This window comes from Scomber scombrus, chromosome 24 (genome assembly GCF_963691925.1).
Source record: "Scomber scombrus chromosome 24, fScoSco1.1, whole genome shotgun sequence".
NCBI classification, from domain to species: domain Eukaryota; kingdom Metazoa; phylum Chordata; class Actinopteri; order Scombriformes; family Scombridae; genus Scomber; species Scomber scombrus.
Window position 1 is genome coordinate 16,417,794 of NC_084993.1, and position 24,232 is coordinate 16,442,025.

A 24,232-nucleotide genomic window follows, 5' to 3' on the forward strand; every position below is an offset into this window, starting at 1 on the left:
CGTGGAATATATTCTGGTGAAATGTAAGCCCTTTTATACAATTTTCTTGCACTGGAGCAGCTACACTCAGCTATCAATGAACAACAAAACTCCCACCCTGAAGGAGCCTTCATTGTAGCAGGAGTAATCAAACTAATCTCAGGTCAGTCCTACCCAGTTTCTATCAAAATGTTAAATGCCCAACCAGCGGCACTAACACATTAGATCATGTCTACACAAACATGATCAATGCATACAAGACTGTGTCATGCCCTCACTTTGGACAGTCTGATCACCTCTCTCTGTTAATGTTGCCAGCTTACAAACCACTCATCAGCAGAGCTAAGCCAACTAGCAGAGAAGTTAGATTGTGGCCTGATGATGCAACAACACAACTACAAGACTGTTTTGAGAGCACTGGTGGGGGGCTTTTTGTTGATGCAGACCTTGATCAGTACACCTCATCGGTACTATCATACATCAACTTTTGTACCGAAAATGTCACCACTGCTAAGAAAATCTGTGAGTTTCCTAACCAGAAACCCTGGCTGAACATCAAAGTTAGGAACCTGCTTAGAGATGCTACAGCCTATAGCCTAGCAAGGAGAAATCTTAAACATGGCATTAAGGAAGCAAAAAACAGCTACAGACTCAGGATTGAGGAAAATTTCACCAATAACGATTCCAGACGTATGTGGCAGGGCATACGGGTCATGACAGACTACAAAAAGAATGACAATCATACTGAAAGCAGCATCCCCTCATTAGCAGAGGACCTTAACAGGTTTCTTTGCCCACTTTGATGCAGATAACAACACCAGGGTAATGGACAGGCTGCCATGAGATCATCAGGCACTCATTTTGGACTCAAATGACGTCAGGAGGGCACTGGGCAACATCAACACAAGGAAGGCAGCTGGACAAGTTGGCGTTACAGGGCGGCTACTTCAGGCATGTGCAGATCAGTTGGGAGAGGTGTTCAGTAACATCTTCAACCTTTCCCTGAACCACACTGTTGTCCCAACATGTCTTAAAGCAACAACCATTGTGCCTATTCCCAAGCAAAAAAGCATTAGTTGTTTAAATGACTATCACCCCGGTCATAGCCAAATGCTTTGAGAGATTAATTTTGGCCCAGATTAAACGTTCCATCCTTGCAGAACAGCACCAGTTTGCCTACCGGGCAAACAGATCAACAGAAGATGCAATCTGTGTTGCCCTCCACACTAAACTGGAGCACCTGGAACGTCCTGACACATATGTCAGGATGCTCTTCTTGGACTTAAGTTCAGCCTTTAACACTGTCATTCCTAACACCCTAGTGTCTAAACTTCATTGATTGGGCCTGAACACAACCATCTGCAACTGGATCCTGGAGTTCCTGACCAACCGTCCTCAGATTGTCAGGCTGGGAAAACAAACATCCTCCACTCTCATCCTGAACACTGGTGTTCCTCAGGGGTGTGTCCTGAGCCCTATCCTGTATGCCCTCTTCACACATGACTGTCTGCCTGTCCATGCAACAAACACCATCATAAAGTTCGCAGATGACACGACATTCATGGGCCTGATCTCCAACAACGATGAGACAGCATACAGGGATGAGGTGTAAAACCTGACAGTCTGGTGTTCCACTAATAATCTCTTCCTGAATAATAAGAAGACAAAGGAGATTGTAGTGGATTTCAGGAAAGAGAGGAGAACAAATCACAAACCAGTGTTCATTAACGGTGAAGCAGTGGAGAGTGTCTCCAGTTTCTGGGGGTAACCATCACTGAGGACCTCTCCTGGGCCTTACATACATTCACCATCATTGGGAAGGCTCAACAGCGTCTCTTCTTCCTGCAGAAGCTGATGAGAGCCAGTCTGCCACAGAACCTGCTCGTTAACTTCTATCGATGCACTGTGGAGAGTATCATCATATACTGCATCACAGCGTGGTTTACCAGCTGCACTAAGAAGGACCAGAGGGCTCTGCAAAGACTCATCTCTTGATGAGTCTTGTTGAACATAACAATGTCTATACCCAATAAACAGCAAATTATATATATGTATACATCTTGTTGAACATAATGTCTATACCAATAAACAGCAAATTATATATATGTATACATCTTGTTGAACATAGAAATAACAGTTTCACTTGCTGTGCCAATCCCTGAAGCAGTTCCTTTTAGGGGTGAAGCACAGAGGGACCTGGCACCTCGTGCAGTATACAGGTGTATTTACCCTTTTGATCACAGCATCCTGGCACCTTTTGCAGTACCTCCTGGATTGGATGCCATCGTCTCCATAGTACGCAGGCATGCAGGAGGTTGGTGCTGGTGCTGGTGATGGAGGTGATGAGTGTGATGCTGAGGCTTTGGCAAAATCAAGCATCTCTGCATCAAGCTTCTCCCTGAAGCGCTTCTGGGTGAGGGGCTTATGCATGGTGGGATCCTTTTTGTACAGTTCCTTATAGAGAAGGTAACTGTTGACCACGGTGATGTCCGTAAAATAATAGAAGGTCTTGTACCATTTCATAGTTTTGTGATGCACACTGTAGTAGCCAATCAAGGCATCAGAAAGATCCACACGTCCTTGCATTTCCACACACCAGCCTCTTTCACTCTCCTCGTCACAGTCTTCCCACTGAATGCTCTGAAGACAGTGGAGCAAACAGCCACTTCACCTGTGTCCATCCATTTGGCAAATAATAATTTATTCTGCCGTATCCACCGTATTTCTCCCCCTTTCGCGCTTTTAGGCAGGTTGTTGCGTGTGGTTTTTGGAAAGCCAATTCGGTTTTTTTCCTGATTGTCCCACATGCACCGGTGTTTTGTCTGGACAGTTCCTCAAAGAGGGCAGGGCTGCAGTAGAAGTTGTTCACAAACAGTGTGCCTACAGGATACATTTTGTTTATGATTTTGAAATGAGTTTCTTTAACTTTAGGCAAAATAGGCCATTTAATACATTTAGAATACGCTTTGTTTAATGTAGCTCAATTAACCAAATTAGAACTGTGCCAAATGATCCCTCTGCAATAATCATGAAACTGAAATCTGGATTTCAGAGCATTACCAATAAACTTACTATTACATTTTTTATCAGTCAGATTACATTCTCCCATCAATAGATTTGGTAATACTGTTAAAGAATTATTATATATTAAAAAGTTCTGAATTAAGTGAAACAAAGGTAGAGGACATGGGCAGGGCACCATAGACTGTATATAAGAAATGGATGTAACATCCGTGATGTCACCCATTGGTTTGTGGACTGCTGCTCGGAAGCCAATAGTATCGGATCTGAGCAGCGCCATCTTGAAAATTTCAGGTGCATGCCAGGAAAAATAAAAACACGGATTCTACTTATATGGGCATCAGGAGGAGCATGAAGCGCACTACTGAACCTGTGAACCAATCAATCTGTCAATCACGACGTAGCCACGCCCTAATGCATACCCTGCTTTATCGTCAAACATAAAATCAGGGAGGCCAAAATTTCACAAATGAACATCATACTGCATTGAAGAAGGCTTTAAACTAGCGATTGAGACCATAAACACAGTTTGAAAACGTTTACTGAGTTTAGAAATCAAGTGAGAAGTTGGTGAATTCTCCATTGACTTGTATAGAGACGGAAGTCCTTTTGACACCAAAATGGTCGCCCCCTGGTGGCCTTTTGATAGAATGCAGTTTTAAGTTACTTCCTCGTTGGCCCCATTTCAGAGGACCAGAACTCCCCGCCTGCATGGCACTGAGCCTCAAGCTGTGTCTCAATTCAGGGGCTGCATCCTTCTGAGGAACCTCCGATGGATGCATCAACCGTTGTTAAATGGGACGGTCTAGCCTTCGAAGCATCTCCTGGTTGCGTCACCAGCTGCGTCACAAGCCCATTAGACGAGAAAGACACACAGAAGAATAACACAGACAGAAGAAACGATGTTACGTATTTTATTATTTTTTAGTTATTATAGTATTATATAATTTCATTATTATAAAAAAATATTTCAAATACTACTCATGTCATTTAAAAAAGAAAAAAAAAGAAAAGTTATTTTAAAAAAAGAAAAGGAAACGGATATTTATCATTGCCACCCAGTGGATGATGCACAAGGTGTTGAACATATAGAACACATTGTTCTATATATATCTATGGGACTGAACAGCGGTGCACAAAGGATCTTGGGATATGGGAGGCCGCGAAGGATAGTAGCGGTGCATCCTCCAAAAAGAGGGAAAAGAAGGACGCATTTGAAGGCTGCGTTTGAGGAGTCTTCGAATTGGGACAGGCCTTCGCGCGGCGTTGTGACGTAATCGGCCTTCAAAAGCGTCCTTTGAAGGATGCAGCCCCTGAATTGAGACACAGCTTCAGTCGTCTCACTCTCTTCCTTATACCTGCCTCCCATTGAGTCGAGACAACCTAGAGCGCCCCCTGTAGATTTGCGGTACTTCCGTTGTAGTGACTGGTTTATGCAGTGCTTTTTCTCTATGCAGAGCTTTTTCTCTATGCAGCGTTTCTCTTATTGCAGGTGTTTTCTTGATTTGCATCGTTTCTAGCTTTGCATCATTTCCATATTTGCAGCGCGTTTGAAGTTTATGCATTTTTTTTTTTTTTTTTTGTTTTGACTTTTGTTTGTGTTTTGGAGTTTGCATCGTTTCTGTACTTGCAGCTGTTCTCCCCCAAATGAAGTGGTTGGCCCCGGTCGGCCACTGTATGTTTGACTGCCCTTATGTCAAGAGGCCGTCTTGCCCCCTAAAGACAGCAATTGTGAAAACTGCTGGATGATTAGATCACCTTCAGGAAGAGTGAATAAAATAGTAATAAAAAAGTATGAAATACACATTTAGAAATCTTTATAGATAATATAATAAATAATCTAATAATATGTTCTAGTGTTTTGTATGTGAGATGTATGCCTAAATGTTTCCACTGACAGGACTTAATTATAAAAATAATTTCATAATAATCATGCACCAGCAATACCTCCTGCCAACTGTGTGTCGGGAAGAAACTTTTTGAACAGGCATTTCATCTTTTCATGGCATCAGTGTGGATCTAAATGTATCATGGCTGGGTAAAGACAAATAAATTGTCTCAAAGTAGGGTAATTCAAGGGGCTCAGACCAAGGCCATAATAACACATTTTGGCAATGGAGCATCATCAGGACCAATCCATGATAATCCAAACTTAAAATAATCATGGTCATATTTATTCTGTTTACTGCTCGCTTCTCCTTTCTCACTGAAGGTACTAAAAGCGATTCATTTTGCCCAATGCATAGCTGAAGGTACCTAACCAGATGTTTTCAGTTATTTTGTCTGGTTTATTTTTTCTCACACTGTTCCTCTCCTTTAGTTACGTGTTGCCCCCAAGATTAGGTTTGCCTCACACCTTGAAAACCGCAAATGTAAGCCATTTCCAGTGATCAGGCATATTGCAACAGAGGGCATTTGGTGGACAGGTGATGAATGGCAGGTAAATGTTGAATCTACACTGCATGTAACCACATTTTACAAACCCCAACAAACAGAGAATAGGGATGAAAATACAACCTCCATGGTAACGGTCATACGCAGAACCTGGTTTATTAAGCAGCTGGCTTGCATTCTGCCTACTTGGCTGCTTCTGTTGGCCCCTGTAGTGACTTAATACCCGCTCTCTGATGATAGGATCGCTTATCCAGCGTGGCCTGAAACAACATCCCTCTGTTAGCTACTACACACTTTTTACCTCCTGTAATTACAGAGCCATGCTTCTGCAAAGTATCCAGCAGCTTCCTCCTGGCCTGCAGACTGAGAACTGAATGAGTGAATGGTAACAGAAATCATGCAGTCACACTGTTCCTTCTCCTGAACCAACAACAGTTCATTCATTAATCTATCAAGTGAAGATGAGGGTGAGGGGTGTTCCTTCTCCTGAGCCAACAACAGCTCATTCATTAATCTATCAAGTGAAGATGAGAGTGAGGGGGTCTATGAGGCTTCAGCAGTCTGACTTAGTCACATCAAGTGGATATCTGACACATTTACAGTCTTTTTAGCATCAAATTCATTCCTTGTGTTTTCTCGGACAGTGTTTCTCTGTTGAACTGTGGTGGAAGTATAGTAACAAAAAGAGTGACTTTGGTACTAACAAGACTGTAGCGTTTAAAGATATCTACTTGATTTGACTCATTTGGACGGCTGAAGCTTCATATTAGCTTCAGATTAACTTTATTTTATTTTATATTATACTTTTGGGCATTTTTGCCTTTATTTGAAAGTAGATGGCATAGAGGATGACAGGAAATGGGGAGAGACAGAGGGGAATGACATGCAGCAAAGGTCCTCTGAATCAAATGAGTGTCAGTACCCCAAAATCCTCTTATACTACCCTGCATGTATCAACACTATATGGCCTTTAATATATGGACATCAAAACATTGCAGCCAGGTGATGGTTGAAAGTGTCATGCAACCATACCATCCCACAGGCAGTAATCTGTTTCTATAAGACCCCCCACTCTTTTGTTTGGAGCAATACTGAGGTTTATCACTGTTGATAAGTGATAAAGTCTGACTCATGGTCAGCATTCCAGTTCATTGCAAAGCTGTTGGATGAGGTTAGTCTTTTCCATACCCACTTGATTTAGACAGCCTACCAGCACAACTTCTGCCAATCAAATGCATACAGCCTGAAACTTGCCTTTAGTGTAGGAGTGACACAGAGAGTGCCTGTCTGTGTTAACTCTGGAATGGATGGAAATCTGCCAGGATGTATGGCCTTGACCACCCTGAAAGCCCAACAATCTCACCTGAAAGTGACTGGGTGTTGGGTCTATGATCATTAATTACAAATTAGTGCCTAGTCAGGCTCACATTTCAGATGTCTATGAGTTGTTAACATCTCCAAGTAGTGATTTTCCCCTCTAAACGTCTCACATGGTTTCATTTCAATGTATGTTCAAATTTCAAATCAAAGATAAGAGAAAAAGTCCAAAAACTGAAAAAAGATTTGTGTATAAGAACTGGGTTTTTTCTTCATTCCTGTCCCATTAATCATCTCATGACCCCTCACATTTATTTAGTGACCCTTTAGAGGTGCCTGATCACCAGGTTGGGAACCACTGAACTAAACTAGCTAACTGTATATAGTAGTAGCTCAAACTAGTTCCACCTCCAGCAGCTACAACAACATAACATGCTGCTCTAACACTGATGCTTCAGTATTAATAATCTAATGATGTCATATATAATAATATATCAGTCAGATGGACCAAACCACTACTTTTACTGTAATACTTTAACTACATCAAGCTCATAATACTTTTACTGTATTATGATTTTTCATGCAGGACTTTTACTTGTAATGGAGTATTCTTACATTGCTGTACTGGTACTTTTACCTCAGTAAAGGATCTAAATACACCAACTACTGAATTTGTAGAGCATATATTTACACTTCAATACAATTGCAGACAGTAACTATAGTGCACTATACAGTAAATAGTGAGTGGTTTCAGACACAGCCTATGATCCATGCATGGCCTTTGATAAACACATTTTATAATACATACTGTAGTTCAGGTGTGTTATGGTGAAATTTCACAATATGAAAGACAAAGAAAACACAAGGGAAAGGTACATTATGATTTTATTTGTTTATATCTTTGATTAAATGACAACGGTGGATGAACTTATTGTGGGTTGACGTATGTTTAAGTTCAAGTTGAGTGTTTTACATCAACATGAAATCCTAAGGAATATTGCCAACATCATTAATTATCTAAAGCCACTGAGCTCTCTGAGAACTCATCTTTTTTTTTTTTAAATGCATGAAGATCAAGTCATTGTGGAATTCAACTGCCTGTTACCGGTTAACTCTAAACCTAACTACGTTCATGGCCAAAACACAAATCAAGTTAACCATTAAAAGGTTGCCAAGGCAAGACATTGACTTTAGCACTTAACATGATAAGATCCTAAAAACAAGTACTGCATTGCTTCTGATAAAGACTCTCTTCAGCTTGTCACTTTGGTATTGCATTTATACATTACAATATTCTGCAAAGAAAACGTACAACTGCATAAATATAAAATTCTTCCACCATGTTTAATGGCAAAAACATTCAGAGAGTTACACCACAATGCTGTGATGAATCCAACAAAAAAAACAAAAACAAAAACTTAAGAGTTAGCACCGTTCCCCTTACACAAGGTCAAAGTGTCTAACAGGCCGGACGCACAGCTCTACATTCAAGGCAAAATCAAAAGTAAAAGGCATGAAACCAAGTAATAAAACCCCTTCACACATTTAAGTGATTTAACAAAGCACAAAAAGAAAACTGGAAAAGTAAAGTCTCCCATGATCAGATGTAAAAGACAAAAAAAAAGAGGAAAGAAGTTCCCTGGAGTGCAGCCTTTTTATTACACCGATCAGAAGAGTGTAACTATGTCAAACTATTTCAAATCAGTGAGTCTGAGTGTGTGTTTATGCTCAACACACATGCACCTACAACTGCTAAAGCTTGGAAAATGAGGAACAGCATGGTTTGGAAGGACCAGGTTTTTCAACTACTGCTCACTCCAAAAATATATACTGCAACCACACAAGGCAGCGATATGCAGAGGGGACAACAGAGCTTGCACACGAAATGGAATTACACTTTACAGTCATCAATGAACAATGTCCCATGGCTTGTGGAAAAGTCTCATTTACAGCAGAATAAATATTATTATTAAGCCCATTGCTACTTTTCCTCTAAATTACATTCTAACGCTAGACAGAAGTGTAGAAGCTAGTGATGAAAGCAGACAGATCTGTCCTCTATCAGGTTTTTTGTTTAATTTATTCATTCATTCAAGACTAGTTGTGATTGACTTAACCGCTAAAGCCTACCCCCTCACTTATCGCCTACATTATATTGGTTTTTTTGTTAAGGACAAAGAGGGCAGAGCGGGGGAGGGCCGGTCAGGAAAAGTGCTACAGTCCTGATGATGGTCATAAACTGTTAACCTGGATCTTGAGGTCAAAGCGTCCCTGGTAGCGGTCCTTCTCACTGTAGTCGATGTTGTCGCCAAACACTTTGCATTCGATGCGCAGTTCAGTGTTCAGGGTCAGGTTGGTAAATTGCAGCGCCACCAGCGGCTGCAAGTACTGAGGGTGGAGCAGCTTGCCATAGTATGGGTAGTACTGCAGGGGGAAGCCGCCACCGAGGCCGAAGTACTTAATCTCACCAATCTTACCAGCATCCTCCTCTTTCTACACAAATGTAGAGAGACAAATGTATCAAGTATGAAACTCACTTTTAAATCTGAGCAGTTGTTTGATATACGCAGAATATTTTTGTTATGAGTGCCAAACTGAAAGAACGTGTACCTTGCTACTGCAGAAGATGGGGATCACATTGGGCTGCACCTTGGGTTGAGCCTCTTCAGGGATACTTTCATTAGAGGTAGGAGGCTGAACAAAGAAGATAAGTTAAGAGGTGGACCGGGCTCTTTATTTAAACACAAATCCTTAAACATGCAGTGTGTAGAATTTAGTGGCATCTAGTGGAACGGACTTGGGGCAGAAATGGAATATAATACTCAAAATGTTTTAATTTTTGTATAATCTCACGAAAATAAGAACCATTGTTTTTTGTTAGCCAAGAAAGAGCCCTTCATATCTACATGGGTCGCCTTCAATTGAGGCCACCGTGTTGTAACGCCATCTACAATAGGTCAGAACAGACAAACCAAATATTGGCTCAAGAGAGGGCCATGGAAGGGGAGGGTGAGGGGAGGGCTATACAACCTCACCGCTTGATGCCACTAAATCATACACGCGAGCCCTTTAAAAAGACCCTTCCCTCTATTTTTGAGCTAAATGGCTCCCATGCCCAGATGTGCTTTTCAGGCTGGGATGTGTATGAGTGAAACTAACAGTTGCTAAAAACTAGTAGAGAATGAATCGAGATCCGACTTGGACTAGTACAACTAAGTACATTGCATTTGGCAAGGGGACCTTCTTCCTGTGTTTATGATCTTGCTCCACTCCAGACACATCCAACAAAGAACGGAGGGAACATTCGCACATGGCTTGTAGTGATGCATTTTGGTTTGCTTGAATTTTCTTTCTGTGTGAAAAGAAACCAAAGCAACAGGAAAACACATGATATGCTATAATGATAAATTACCCTTGGATAGAAGTTGACAATCCTGTTGAGCTTTACAATTATGCAGGGTTTGCCGTCCTTGAAACCAAATTCGCGGTCAGTGAGGCCAGAGCAAGATCCCAACAGGTTCCTGGAGAAACGGCAGGCCTTCCTGATGCCCACATCGCTCTCCAAGTCACCCCTGTTCTTGTACTCAGCAGGTTCCTCTGGAAAGGGAGGGAAGTGTGTGTTAATGCGGGTCAGGTCTGAAACCTGCCACATATAGAAGCTTTGTTACCAGTGATGTTTGCCAGTAGGCCAGTGTTCTTATGTCCATTATATTGCATTCTTTTAATATCAGGTTTAGATTCAAGCTCAGCCAAAATGTTTGCAACATTACGACAATGCTAATTGTTTTACTCTGTGTAGCATCATACAACTTCAGCGAAGTGTTGAAGTCTTGTCGCCATTTGGAAGCAGCTGTTCAGCTCTTTAACTTTCAAAAGGAAGGAAGAGCCAATGGAATATCAGAGTGAAACCTACCTCCACAGTCCTCATATTTCATCTGGTCCCGCTGGTTTTCATCATCATACATGGTCAGGAAATCTTTCAAGGCTCTGGTGTAAGGCAGGAAGGTCTCAATGTCGTTGAGGTTGAAGGACACTTCCCCTTTCTCTACTCGTGGGGTGTGTGAAAGGCCTGCAGTGACAGTTCAGTCACTTGTTATCAACAGTGATGCTTCATTATTCATGGTCTCTGTCCAGTTACAGTTCAGCACACCTGCTGAGCAGCTGTGTCAACTGCCTACCTGTCAAGTCTCATGTTTTACATTTTAGTGCCTTTGATCATCTTCATCATCATCATTAATGATGTGAAAACTGCATACAGTCAAAAGAAATAAAAGAAGAAAATAGTTTAAATGGTCATAAATACAACTTGAATAGGAGAAGAGGAATTACACACTTCCAAAGACTGAAAATGGGACATTTGAGTCTCAAAGTTACGACACATTCAGGAACACTATGTTCAATGCAGGAAATACGCCTTTTTTGCAAATGGGTGCAGATTCAGATGATTCCTTTAATATCAATTATTATATATGTCTAAAATACAGCCTGGCCGATAATGATCTGGACCTAAAGCATCTCTGAACTGAACACACTTGACAGGTGCATTGGTGGAGCAACCACGTACTAAAAAAAAAAAGAAACCAGGGTTATATGTGGTTTTTGTCTGCATTTTCTAATAGTAGAGTAATGGCTGAATTGTTTTTATCGTATGCCATAATATGACTTTTTGACATTGTATGTTTGTTTCCAAAGACAGGTATAACATTCCACCACAGGCCTTGTTTGGAACTCACCGTCACACATGTAATCATACATAATAATAAAGTCGCTTCACCACAGTAGTTTAAACATGTCTCCATCCTAAGCCTGTGATGCAAAACAATCTGACTCATGTCAACAAGGCAACTGATAAGGCAGCTACAGACCCACAGACCCTACAGACCCACAGAATAAGCACTAAGGTATATTACAAGGTATATTATTATTACTACTACTACTTCTACATTTGTATAATTTATTTGACTATTACTCATCAGTGTCTTTGTTGTGTTCAGAGTGTCTACGGTTGACCTTTAGACTCAGAGGAAGATGTACATGCAGCATTCTGACAGGAGTGGGTGAAAGTTCTTACCAGGGGGTGCGACTCTGTCCTGCCAGGTGGGCTTGTAGTTGCTGAGGGTAAGCAGCAGGGCTTGGATGGTGCCGATGAAGATCCCAGCCAGGCAACCATAGAAAATGATGTAGAATCCTATAATTTTGACTGCAGAAAGAAAGAAAGGGTCATTACAGCTGAACAGAGATGGAAGGTCAAGTCTGGGCCATATGGCTGAAATGCAAAAATTAATTGACATTTAAATGCTATGAAGTGGATTCCACTGTTGAGAATAGCAACAAACAAAACTCCTCTGTACAAACACTTTGTTCTTTTTTGGTCTCACTTACTTGATATAATTAGAACAATAAAGACAACGTGATCATTATACCATGAAATACAATTCTACTAAAAAGTAGATAAGCAATAACATCATTAATATAATCTCTACAGTGTACACTGCGTAGATCATTTGTTTTCAGTGTCAGGAGCTGTCAAAATGATTCTGCAACAGAACAAAGATGGAGACATTCATACAGTAACAGGCCAACTTCACAAGACCAACATTACTGTTGGGCAAGACTGAGGCATAAAACTGTTACGTGACACAGCGTCTATAAAAACGCAGTCAGCACATTGGACTTTTATCTTCTTTTTTTTTTTGTGTTGTAAAACATTAAATCACAGCAGATGCCATTAAGATTTTTTACACTGCTGACAATCCTTTATGTCAAATGAAAACAAATATTATCAAAAATAACATAAAATGTTGCAGATTACCTGTTTGTAATTAAGGTGTGACAGCTGATTCTACAGTAAATACGCATTTAGTCCAGTGTCTGTGCAAGTACAGCACTAGGGAGGTCACCAAAGAGGACTGTGGACACTCTACAGGAGCTTGAGGACTCCATGGCTGATAGGTAAGACAAGTACTCTTCCACATGTGCTTCACCATCAGAGCTATGTGGCAACAGCAGAAAGCAACTGCTAAGGAGGAAAACCTCACAACATTATGGGTAGTTTTTGCCAGAAGGAAAGTATGAGAAAGTAACCGAACATTTTATATTCTCATGAGGCCATAAAATTATTAAATATTACATAAATATTAAATTTTGTCCATTAGGCTAGAGCTTTGATCCATCTATGCTAAATATCACATATCAGGGGAAACACACCATCCACAGGGCGATGCATGCTGGTGGCAGCATCATGCTATGGGAATATTGCTCCGTGAGGTGGAGGGGACAAAAGAAGGCAGAATAATGCATGGATGAATCCTGGGAGGAAATAAGTACTCCTGCAGTATTAACCCAAGCATGACGCCAAAGCTTCACAAGAACCGCTTCCACGGAATAACAAGTCAGTCCAGATCTGAATCCGATCCAGAATTTGTTACAGAAAAAAAAAACATTGTTCACTGACTCATGACCTCATGTACAACGACAGAGCTGGAGTGACAAATGAGGGAAATTGCATTGTTCAAGTGTGTAAAGCTGACAGACCTATCTTCAAGGTTAGAACAGCCGCAAATGAAGCCTTTACTAAATATGACATTTTGGTGGGTTTATACCTAATATATATCGTTTATGCTATAAACGACTTGTTTGTAGTCATGCATTTTTCCTTGTCTTTTTCTGTTAACCAGAACAGTCATAAAGGCCTAATTACATCCATGTTCAATGTCACAAAATGGACTCCAAGGACATTTAATTCATCAGCCTTTTAATGGATCAAACCTTTGATACTGGTATAAATACCAAAAATTACATTTTAACAAAATATGTTATTGAGTACAAAAGACATCCATGTCACCTCAAGTCTGTTCAACAGCTTTTCCTGCAGCCAATCCAGCTCTATGGATGTCTGAGACACAAATGCTAACAGGACATCAGAAACTACAAAGCCAGCATTCATATATGAAATACAACAGTGGCAACTATTGTCTTTACAGATTTACAGGAATTCAACTGTCAAGCCAGTGCAAATTAGTAATTATTCATGGTGGCACGGTATGGTCGTAACTGTAATCAATTTCTAGCATGAAGGCATTGTAGAATTAAAAAGGTAACCAAGCATTAAAAATCCATTACCTGAACCCCAAAGCAATATATAAAGCGTGTCTAGCATCAACCTTGCAGCTAAAAAGCTATACATTCATCATGTCTGTCCTTTTTGCTGCATGTAGCAATGTCAAAAGGTCACAACAGCCTGAAACCATAAATAAATGAGCTTGTTAGATGCAAAGACATACGATTAACGCTTGTGTCCTCTGGTGATTGTAGACTTCACATTCCTAGATATTGAGCAGTTTATCTCAGCTGGAGATGAGCCACAGCATAAGGACAATTTAAATCCACTCATGGTATTCTGGCAAGTAAAACTATAGAAATTAGGAAAAAACTGATTTTCTTGTGGTTTTAACTCATTTGTTATGTGTTCCCCGTTAGCCCAGATGTCCTTTCATCACAACCTTCAACACAGTACTGCGCATGGCACACCTCCCAAATGCATCAGCATTTTCAGATGACCTCAGAAGGACAAGTATGAGCCCCTGAGCTGCACACATCAGCCTCACTCCGCTGGAGCTCCTGCAGCAGCCGGGCTCTCTGTCAGTGTCCTTAGCACTGACCTAAGCTCAGCAGACATCATGTTACTGCAACAGTATTTCGACCCAGGTGTTGGAGTCTAAACAAGACTGTAGAGCTGTGTGACATTGAGAGGAGGCACAAGGACATGCGCACAGCCGCTGCTCGAGAAACAAGAGAGGAAAGGTCGAACAAGTTAATCAGTTGTATTGTTCGTTAGATTACAGTGACATCTGATCACAGGAACCCGACACGGATCGATAGTCCTCTCTCCATTTCCGAGCAGGCCATATCACCTTGACTCACCTTGGACTATGATGCATTTTTAACCCTTTGAGTACCCATTCATAAACTGCTAAAAAAAACTACAACTTGACGTTTTCCACACATCTGCCAATGTGGCCAAATCTAAGGACCAATCTTTTGCTCACTTTTCGCTGCCTGCACTGCACCGCTGCGTCTGCGCTCTCTGAAATGCACAACAATAATTTAGCATTCCGTCACTGGAATCAACAAACACACACAGCCTGACCTTGTTTTACCGTCCCAAAGGTATTTTTTAAACTAAACCCAACTCTCGTGGAAAGCTGTACATTTTTTGATTCAGATTCCACGTTGGGGCCACAGAAATTGAGTCAAACTTGGTCAATTTAATATTTGAAATGACGCAATATTGAGTCGTGCCGGCTTGCTCCTGGATGCAGCAGTCAAATCAAACAGGTGGTAAGAAACACGAGGAACCGGCGCGCTCTCATACGACCGTGAGCGCACGCTGACCATATCACCATTTTACTACGAAAACGACCAATACTCACACCAGCTGCCTCCAGTGCGACCGAGCACCTCTCCTTTCTCCGAATCCCACAAAAGCTTCTTCCATCCGCCATCCTCTTTATTTGCAGGCATTTTGATTTAGTCCCGGTAAAGCTGCTCCGTTAGACGTGATTCAGCGCTCTCCTCTGTGAGGTAATTAAACCCTGAGCAATCGCAGAGTCGCCCAGCTCGGTCTGCAGGAATGCTGCCCAATATAAACCGTTTCTCGTCGACTCCGCCCGAAACTCTCCACAAGTTACCTTGCAGGAGGGCGGAACAGTACGGGCCAATTACAGAGAGGACAAGCCATGCATTGCTCTGACGTCAGGAAGATTGACAGACTGCCTATAGAGACAAGACATTAAACACTATACTGTATCTGGGCTGAGCTTTGCAGATATGTCTGTGTAGGTAGAAAGTTATTAATTGTCCTCAGGTACTGTGGAAGAGCCCAGACCTCTGTCCTCCCTTGACCTCCAGAGTTTTAAAATAATCAACAGTATTCTAAATTGTCTCAAAATATGTTGTGTATAATCCATATATACATAGTGTATGTACATACATCTATCTACCTACATACCCACCTACCTATCAATCCCAAGACCATATTAACTGCATTGGCAACACAAATGTACAAATGAATCCGAGGGGTGTCTGGAGGGGTGTCTGGAACAATTGCTTTCTTTGCCCAGTTCATAATCCAGCCTTGATCTAACCTGATATAGGTCAATTTGATAACATCTAAAGGATCTGGTGTGTCAGTCAGGAGTTAGAAATTGTGGCCCCCTGACAAAAATACTCAACACCCTCTCACACAGTAAATATTTATACAGCCCAGAGCCTCCAGAATCATTTACTCCCCCACTCCCATTGAGCCACCACACCTCCATCCCTCATCCCCGATCCCCCAACAGCACCTGTGGGTATAGGAGTATTGCAGTGACCTATCAGCCTCTTGACATGAATACTGAGTGCAGATAAGTACAATGACACCATCCAGGACATACATCCTTGCTGATTTTCAATGTGTCTCTCTCCTATCCGTTCTCTCTCTCCTCTTTACCCCCCCACCCCCACCCAACCCCCCCTCCTCTCAACCCCAACCGGTCAAGGCAGATGGCTGCCCACTTTGAGCCTGGTTCTGCTTGAGGTTTCTTCCCGTTAAAAGGGATTTTTTCTTGTCACTGTCGCCAAGTACTTGCTCATGTGGGAATGTTGGGTCTCTTTAAATTAAACAGTGTGGTCTAGACCTGCTCCATGTGTAAAGTGCCTTGAGATTACTTTTGTTGTGATTTGGCACTATATAAATAAAGATTGATTGATCTCTTGGGTTTTTAAAAGTCACAGGGCACAAGGGGGCAATAAGCCAGTAAAACATTTCCTGTGGAACCTGATCTTATATCTTATTTTATTTTTTTATGCTGTATTGAACTGCTCAAACAGAGTTTCGTTGTATACTTGCAATGACAATAAAGATCTATTCTAAATTATATTCTGATGTCTGTCAATTTTTTCCGGGACAGTTCCCTGAAATGAAGCAGGGAGGTTTCAACTTTATAATAACACTACTGTATACATTATATCTAACATTGAACTTCAGTGTCACAGTGGTAGAAACTGGGTGGTAGGTTTCTCTTTTCCAGTTCGAATGGATCTTCATGTGTAGCTAAAGACTTGTAATTCAGCATGACTGTTCAGGTTTAGTCACTGCATGCCAACAATTACAACTAGATACACACACAGGATGGCAGATTATAGTGCACCAACCTACAATTCTGAATGAAGCTGGCTCCTCTAAACAGTCATTTTGACACAAACAATGCAATCATTTCATCCCCTACACTAACAGCATGGACTTCATTTAACTCATAATCGTATCTGTTTCCAGCACAACTTGGTGGGTGTCCTGTGTTGTTGTATGCAGTGAACCTCTCCCCACATCTACCCCCCTACACCACAGTGATAATAAGCTCTAGTTACGCAGCATTACTAAGTATACACATAGTTGAAACCTGTATATATATCCTGTCTTCTATAACCTTCTATAACCTCTAAGCCTCTCTAAAGGCCATTTCTAATGCTAGTGCCAGGGCCCACATGATGACCCAATTTTCTATATGAGCTCCAAATAAAAGGCTTTTAATTTACATTGCATTACCTTGAGGTACAGGACCGTGCCACAACAAATGACTGAATTTAATTTCACACACACATACTGACTACATAGACATGTATAGATCATTCAACTTCACATTATTATCTGGCTGTGTGAGCTGTGTGTAATTTGTGTGCTCATGCATACATGTGTGAAATCGCTCAGCAATGTGCTGCCATCGAAGTTTCTTGAGCTGTGTACATTTGTTTAAATGTAAACATGCGTGCGTAGGTGTGATTGGTCAGGCACATCACTATGCACATGGGGGTTTTGACCTTAGAATATCATCTCAAGGACAAGAGGAGTCAAATGTCCCATCTTTGTGACTCTATCATGAAAGCCAAGGCCCCCTGGTCACAATCAAGTCTTATCTTCTTATCATTTTATCAAACTAAGTGGTTGCTGGATCATCTAACACAAGTGGGAGGGCTTCATCTGCCAAATTTTGTAAACCTTTTGAAACCTAAAACCCAAGAGACAAGTCAACTTTATGCAGAGGTGAGACAACAGGAATTCCACAAACAACTATTTCCATCAGTTTTCATATGTGTTCAGAGAAGTCCTTATTTTTGAGGAAAATTGGCACATCTAAATTATTATCATTGCTCACCCCTTTTTATGACAGTAGGCTTTTAAAGGTTAATTTTTTTTCAAACATACCCTGGATATAAAGGGTAAATCTGGTAATAACGTATATTTTTCTTGTCATGGATTAATCACACGTGCAGAACAAACAATGAATTGATTATATAAACAGATGTATCATGTGTTTATTCAAAGCCACACCACTGCTCTGGGTGACATGTTCACTGTATTATTTTGACCTAATCCCACATACACACTTTCCTGCTGCCAGAAATTATCCGCAGTGTACCAAATGTGGATTCATCCACAGTGAAATGAGTCTCAACACTATTTCATCCAGTTTGAGGATCATTTGCTAATACCAGCTGTTTTAGTTTTTTTTTTTTTTAAGAATATATTTTTGACCTGTTTTTAAAGATTTTAATTTTTAGTACGAACCAATCAAACCAGAATTCAGACACTATTTGCTGGATAGGTTAGGATTGCCAGACTTGTCTTTTAACCACATTTCTGTGAATGGATATTGAAGGAAGGAATTTTTAAGTGCAAATGACAGGCATAAATTAAAAAATATGTATTCATAAATTAAATCCATGTGGTAACACATGTCTCAAAATATATTTTACTAATGTAAAATAGTTTTAGGTATTTACATATTTGTCAATCAGTAGCTAATGATCAATTGAGACTTCATAGTTAACCTGCTCATTATAGAATGTTAGTTGAGATTACTATAATAGTAACACTTAAAATGACATATAAAATAAAAAAGACTTTATTTAAAGCCACACTGACATTAAGTTCTTTCTCATGACTGTAACTTTCTGCCAGCCAGTATGGTAAGATCCACCTGTCTTCTGCTCCACACATGATGAGACAAGTTCCAATGATTGCTGTTATTGTACACGTGTCCTTTTCTAAACTGCACATAATTTGCACAACAACAATGCTCATTTCCTCTGTTTATATGTAGGAGCTCTTACACAGGTAACCATCAAACTGGAATCACACAGCCAGTGAGATGAAGCCTGCCATTTTTCATATAATAAGTTTTAGTTCATTTTGCGTGGACCACGCCCAGACAACTGTCACCTTTTGTCAGCTTGTGTACACAATAAACAGGTACTGTGTAGGGGTATGTGGGGGAGGGTACACTCAAGGTGAAAGTAAGTCTTCATGTTTGAGGCCTGCACAGGTTGCATGCCACCATTTACATATTACTACATCTAACTCACCATTTTCACCTACGTTGGTCTTTAGTTGTACACATGATGTGGGTGTGTAACACAGATGAAAATGGGTTGTAGCTGTTCCCTCATAAACATCCTGCGTGAAGTATACCAACTATTCATATATACCTCAGTGCCAGAACTCTATGTCTCCCTCCTTGAAGTCTGAAATTGCCTGTGAGAGAGGACTTTTAAAAATCATACCAGTTTTTTAATGATTTAACCCATATCTAAGAATTCATGTGGTACCCTCAAAAGACATGTTTGGTAATGTACTTACTTGGGTTAGGGGTGCATGTGATTAATCTTTTTCTGACAGCAAACAAGCACACTGCATTGTTACATTAAACAGTAATGTAGTCTTCCATTGAGTCATTGTATCTTTTTTCTAAAATGGTACTTCAGAGAACACTTGATCCCACTCCTCCCATAATGCAACTCAATAGGGTCTTTCATTACACACTCTGACCCCCTCTCTGGCCCTCAGTTTGTAACATATTTAGAGTCAGTTGAAGTTGATGACATCATGAAGTCAGTGAAGTGCCCTCTATTATGGGGAAAAAAACAAATCAATGACACTATTTCAGCATGTTTTCAGTAAAAATCAACTTGTTTCCAAAATCTTCCACAATTATGTTTCATATTTTTTGTGAAATTACCTGCTCTTTCACTCATTTCTAGAAAAAGACTAACAAGTTGTGACAGTTTGACTGTATTGTGGTTTGTGGTAAAGCCTGACCAGAGTGGCTAGGTATTTGGTAGGAGGCAGACACACAAAATCTTGTTCCGTAATAGGTGGTTTATTTACAAAAACAACTGACACCAAAAAATAAATTAAAAATTAAACAGTTAACTGAACAAAACTGATCTAATTAACGAAATAGCTAAAAAAGTTGCCAAAAAGCAACTGCTTAAATAGACCCTTCCACCAGAGTCAATCTGGGCTGTACCATTCTGCAGGTTAATCCAATGCCTCTCCTGAATACAGGTAGTTAATTAAGTTATTCAATTTTACTATCTTCCAAGTAGAAACATTCTCACATAGTTTACCATATAAAACATTGGCAACCATAAATGAATGTAAATGAATACAGCGATGTAAAGGGACTTTATTTGTCACACATACACTTGTAAAGAGAAATTCAGTTTCTGCATTTAACCCATCCTAAGTACTAGGAGCCATTGTACAGCGCCAACTCCACATCTATGTTAGTGCCTTCGTCACGGGCACTGACAGGAGAATTAACCACCATCACATTTTTATTTTTATTTTTATTTTTTTTACACTGGGAGGAAACCGGAGCACCTGGAGGAAACCCATGCAAGTACAGGGAGAAAATACAAACTCCACACAGAATGGCCCTGCCCCAGCAGGGTATCCAACCCAAGACCTTCTTGCTGTGAGGCAACAGTGCTAACCACCAAACCATCTCACGGAATACATACATGAAAAACAGTAGTGGATAACAGATATGGAGGGAATTATCCCTTGAACATTTGACTGATGGTGAAATTCATACACATTTGCGTTGTGAGTTATCAGTGCAAACTTATAGTGGTGTTGCTTAATGTACCTATTTGGAGTTACCGTTACCGAGCGGATAAAAGCGTACAATCTGACATGAAGCTCCCTTAGGAACTCCTGAATGATTTTAGCCTAGGAGCCCAAGTGAGATCTTGAAAATCTCTGTGCAGAGCACAAAAATCAATATCCACATCCATTTTTTTTTTCTTAAGAAGAACTCTGATGGTTATGTTCTTTTAAAGCCACTGAATCAGCTTAATTTGATTTTAATTTGTGCTCAGGCCAGTATGTCTTCCAAATGATACGTGTAAAATAGGGGTCAAAGACCTCCTGGAAGTATCTGGAATAACTTCAATAAGTCCTGCACAATACAGGTGGCATTATAAGAAAGGACCAAAAAGTTAATTAATTTCAAGAGATCTCTGTCTTCCTTTTTGTTTTTTGACTTCAACTTTAGGTTGTTCAAATACCTAACTACTGGATTCATAACTTGATCATACTTTTTGCATTAGGCTGTTTTAAAGGCTGTAGGCTGTATCATCATATTAAATTATATTTGTGTTTGACACTAGGCAAGAGTTAAAATGCAGTACAGGTTTTTTTGTAGGTCATATTTTCTTGATTAGTTTGTTCTATTATGCTTGCATGACTTCAGTTTGTGAGGCTAGAACATGGCTCTATGTATCATTTGCCAGAAAGACAATGCTGAACCCTGGAGATGTCCCTTGCAGACCCCTGGGTCTCCTACAGATTATTTCTTGCTTAGGTAGAGCGATTCAGGGCTATTATATAGTAGTAGAATATGTGGTTAATACAGTGCTCATCTTGGAAGATACAGGACATGTTACAAAGTTATTTTATTAGGGCTCCTAGGCTAAAATGACAAAATAGACCCTTAAAAAACATCATACAAAAATGTTTGCTTTTATCCGCCCGGTAACTGTAATTTCACTAAGCAACACCACCATTTAGACCAACCTTTTTAATCTGTCTTTCAGTTATATTTTATTTATTTAAAAATCTGTCTTTTATTTTCTATTTTAGCCTGTTTTACTACTTGGACTATACTGTTAATTCTATTTTATTGTTTTCTTCTTTATTACCAACTTTTTATTTCTGGTTTTACTTCATTACTTTTACTCCTAACATTTCCCATTTTACCCACTTTATTCTATAATGACTCTATTTTATTCTTTCCTTTTATATATGTTTTTTAAATATATATTTTTTTATTAATCTTTTATTACCTTTCTATTTAATCTTACATTTTTATCCTACTACTGGTGTTTCCTCATTGCAGATTCTTGAGAGTTATGATAGTGTTTCCTTAGTTCCCATTTTTAATGATTTTTTTTGTTTGTTTTGACTATGTAAAGCACTTTGTGTTACATTATGATATATGAAAAGTGCTTTACAAATAAAGTTGAATTGATTGATTGATTGATTGATTGATTGATTGATTGATTGATTGATTGATTGATTGATTGATTGATTGATGAACAGGCCGCAACCAACAATATTTGTCTGGGTTTAATTTAACCATGTGAAATGTTGCTGGTATGAGAACTGTAACCAAACATAATTCAAACCACAAACAAACCAGAGATAGTAGATGTGCCAATAGTGCCAATAGATATATAGAATATACCAATGTTTTGCAGAGCATGTGGAAATCTGATGGTATAAGAAAGCTCAGGATATCACGAAAAACACAACAATTCATCTTAAGGGGGAGTACAAACCAAATTTCATGGCAATACTTGCTGACACATTTAATTCAAAACCACAAATGTAAACCTTGCAGCGGCACTAGATGAAAAGTCAGGGAATTGCCATGTTAGTCGAATTCATCCTCCGGGGATCATGAATGTCTGTACTAAATTGCATCCAGTAGTTGAGCTATTTCAGTCTGGACCAAAGTGGTGGAGCAGTGAAATACCAACATTACCATCCCTAAAAAGCCCACATACACTGGAATCGGCAGGGTCGACAAGGGTAATTAGTAATTAATTTAAGCACTGTGGATTATACCATTAGTCTTCCTTTTAGTTTCACAGGCAATTGAAAGAGATTACCAATGTCTTTGTGCCCTGATTGCTGTTGCTTACAAAACACATTACTAACGTAGCTTGAGTAGCATGCCAGAATGACACTTCATTAGTTTTATATTTCAAATGTCTTGTTTGTATCATAGTATGAATTATTAAGGTGTAAAAGGAATACTTCAGACGCTAGTTAAGAAATATTATCAATCTGATGTATCTTGCTGTGTTCCTTGTCATACTACCATATTACCATAAAATTACCAGTTTCCAACACATCAACAAAGTCATTCAAGTGATACCATCAGATTTTGCTAAAAGCTACAATATATCCATCATTCAAGGCACATGAAACATACATTTAAAGCATATCATGTTATATGTTATATATTATATATATATTAGCACTTGAAATGTAAAGTGCAATACAAATACATTTATTATATTGTCAATACAGTACTTTAACATTCACATGACTAACACAGCCTTATAAGTGTTTGTGAAGACTTTAATGTCAGGCAAAATGTGTCTTAAGATGGTTATGTAGTGCATCCATCTCTATCTGCCAGAGCTCAAGCTCAGTGACATTTGACTGGTAATTTTATAACACCAGAGAGCTGAAATCCTGTTCCATTTCTTGTGTAGCCTACTCCACAGTGTTTTCGGAAAAGCTTCAACATGATACTGAACTTCTCAATCATATCATTACACTAAAAAAAGTTATACTTGCACTTGCTAGTTAGTAAACATGTGTATGTAGTCATTGTACAGTGGATGATTTTGTTAGCATTGAACAACTGCCCTGCCAATCAATTGTTGAATACCCTAAGAAAACCATTGTTACATCTTATATCTTTAATTTTACAAAACATATTCAGCAGTAATTGTTCACTTGAATAGATTATACAGAACAGAGCAAGATCATGTTTCAAACTTTCAGACAGTAATTTCTGCCTCTATCAGTGTCCGAAGACATTGACCTTGACCAAACTGTGTGCTCTGATGGCAGACTGTACTGTGCAGCTGTTTATAGGTGAAACATGAAGAGGAATGCCATAGTACATTATGTTGCAGGATATTAGTGCATGGCAATACAGCGTTGGTGTACAGCTCAGGGACAGAACTGGATTCATGGGCAATGGTTTGTTTTCAGCAAACACAAGCTAAAGAGGAAGAGGAATAGATGTCATTTTAACACGTATATTACAGAGCACCTTTCTTTTAGAAAGTACGGGCTCAGTTTGGTGTTAGTATTTATTTTTCTTATGGCCAACCCATCCCATTAAAAGCCTAAAATCAACAATGTGTTAGTCTGTCTCTCAATACTTTCTGAATTCCCTAGTTTAATCAAACATTTCCCAAACAAGGGGAAATTATGCATTGGTTGGGGACTATTTTCAGCAGTGAATTAATTCACATTTGGTCCTCTAATGAGTATTTCTGGCAGCAAGACTGAGTATGTGGGATTGAGTCAAAAATAAACTACATTGTTCACATTCAAGTAGCTCTATGATATAGGGGAATAAGCAATATCAGGGTTTGGATACACACACTA

The 24,232-nt window shown here is 39.7% G+C and overlaps 1 protein-coding gene across 1 annotated transcript; it reads right to left on the reverse strand.

Annotated features, from left to right (window-relative positions):
* Positions 1-7,616: 7,616 nt before the first annotated feature.
* Positions 7,617-15,282, reverse strand: atp1b1b (ATPase Na+/K+ transporting subunit beta 1b). Its single transcript, XM_062414396.1, has 6 exons — positions 15,144-15,282; positions 11,783-11,911; positions 10,625-10,780; positions 10,124-10,308; positions 9,322-9,405; positions 7,617-9,204 (listed from the first exon to the last, which is right to left on the reverse strand). The coding sequence occupies exons 1-6, from the start codon at positions 15,232-15,234 to the stop codon at positions 8,944-8,946; spliced, it is 906 nt and encodes a 301-aa protein (XP_062270380.1). The 5' UTR covers positions 15,235-15,282; the 3' UTR covers positions 7,617-8,943.
* Between the last annotated feature and the right edge of the window lie 8,950 nt (positions 15,283-24,232).

Excerpts from the sequence above, each read along its gene's own strand:
- atp1b1b (XM_062414396.1), bottom strand. The coding sequence starts at position 15,234 with ATGCCTGCAAATAAAGAGGATGGCGGATGGAAGAAGCTTTTGTGGGAT. Across the intron at positions 11,912-15,143 it reads TCGCACTGGAGGCAGCTGGT|TCAAAATTATAGGATTCTAC; the intron begins GTGAGTATTGGT and ends TTCTTTCTGCAG. Across the intron at positions 9,406-10,123 it reads TTGTCAACTTCTATCCAAGG|CCTCCTACCTCTAATGAAAG; the intron begins GTAATTTATCAT and ends TTCTTTGTTCAG.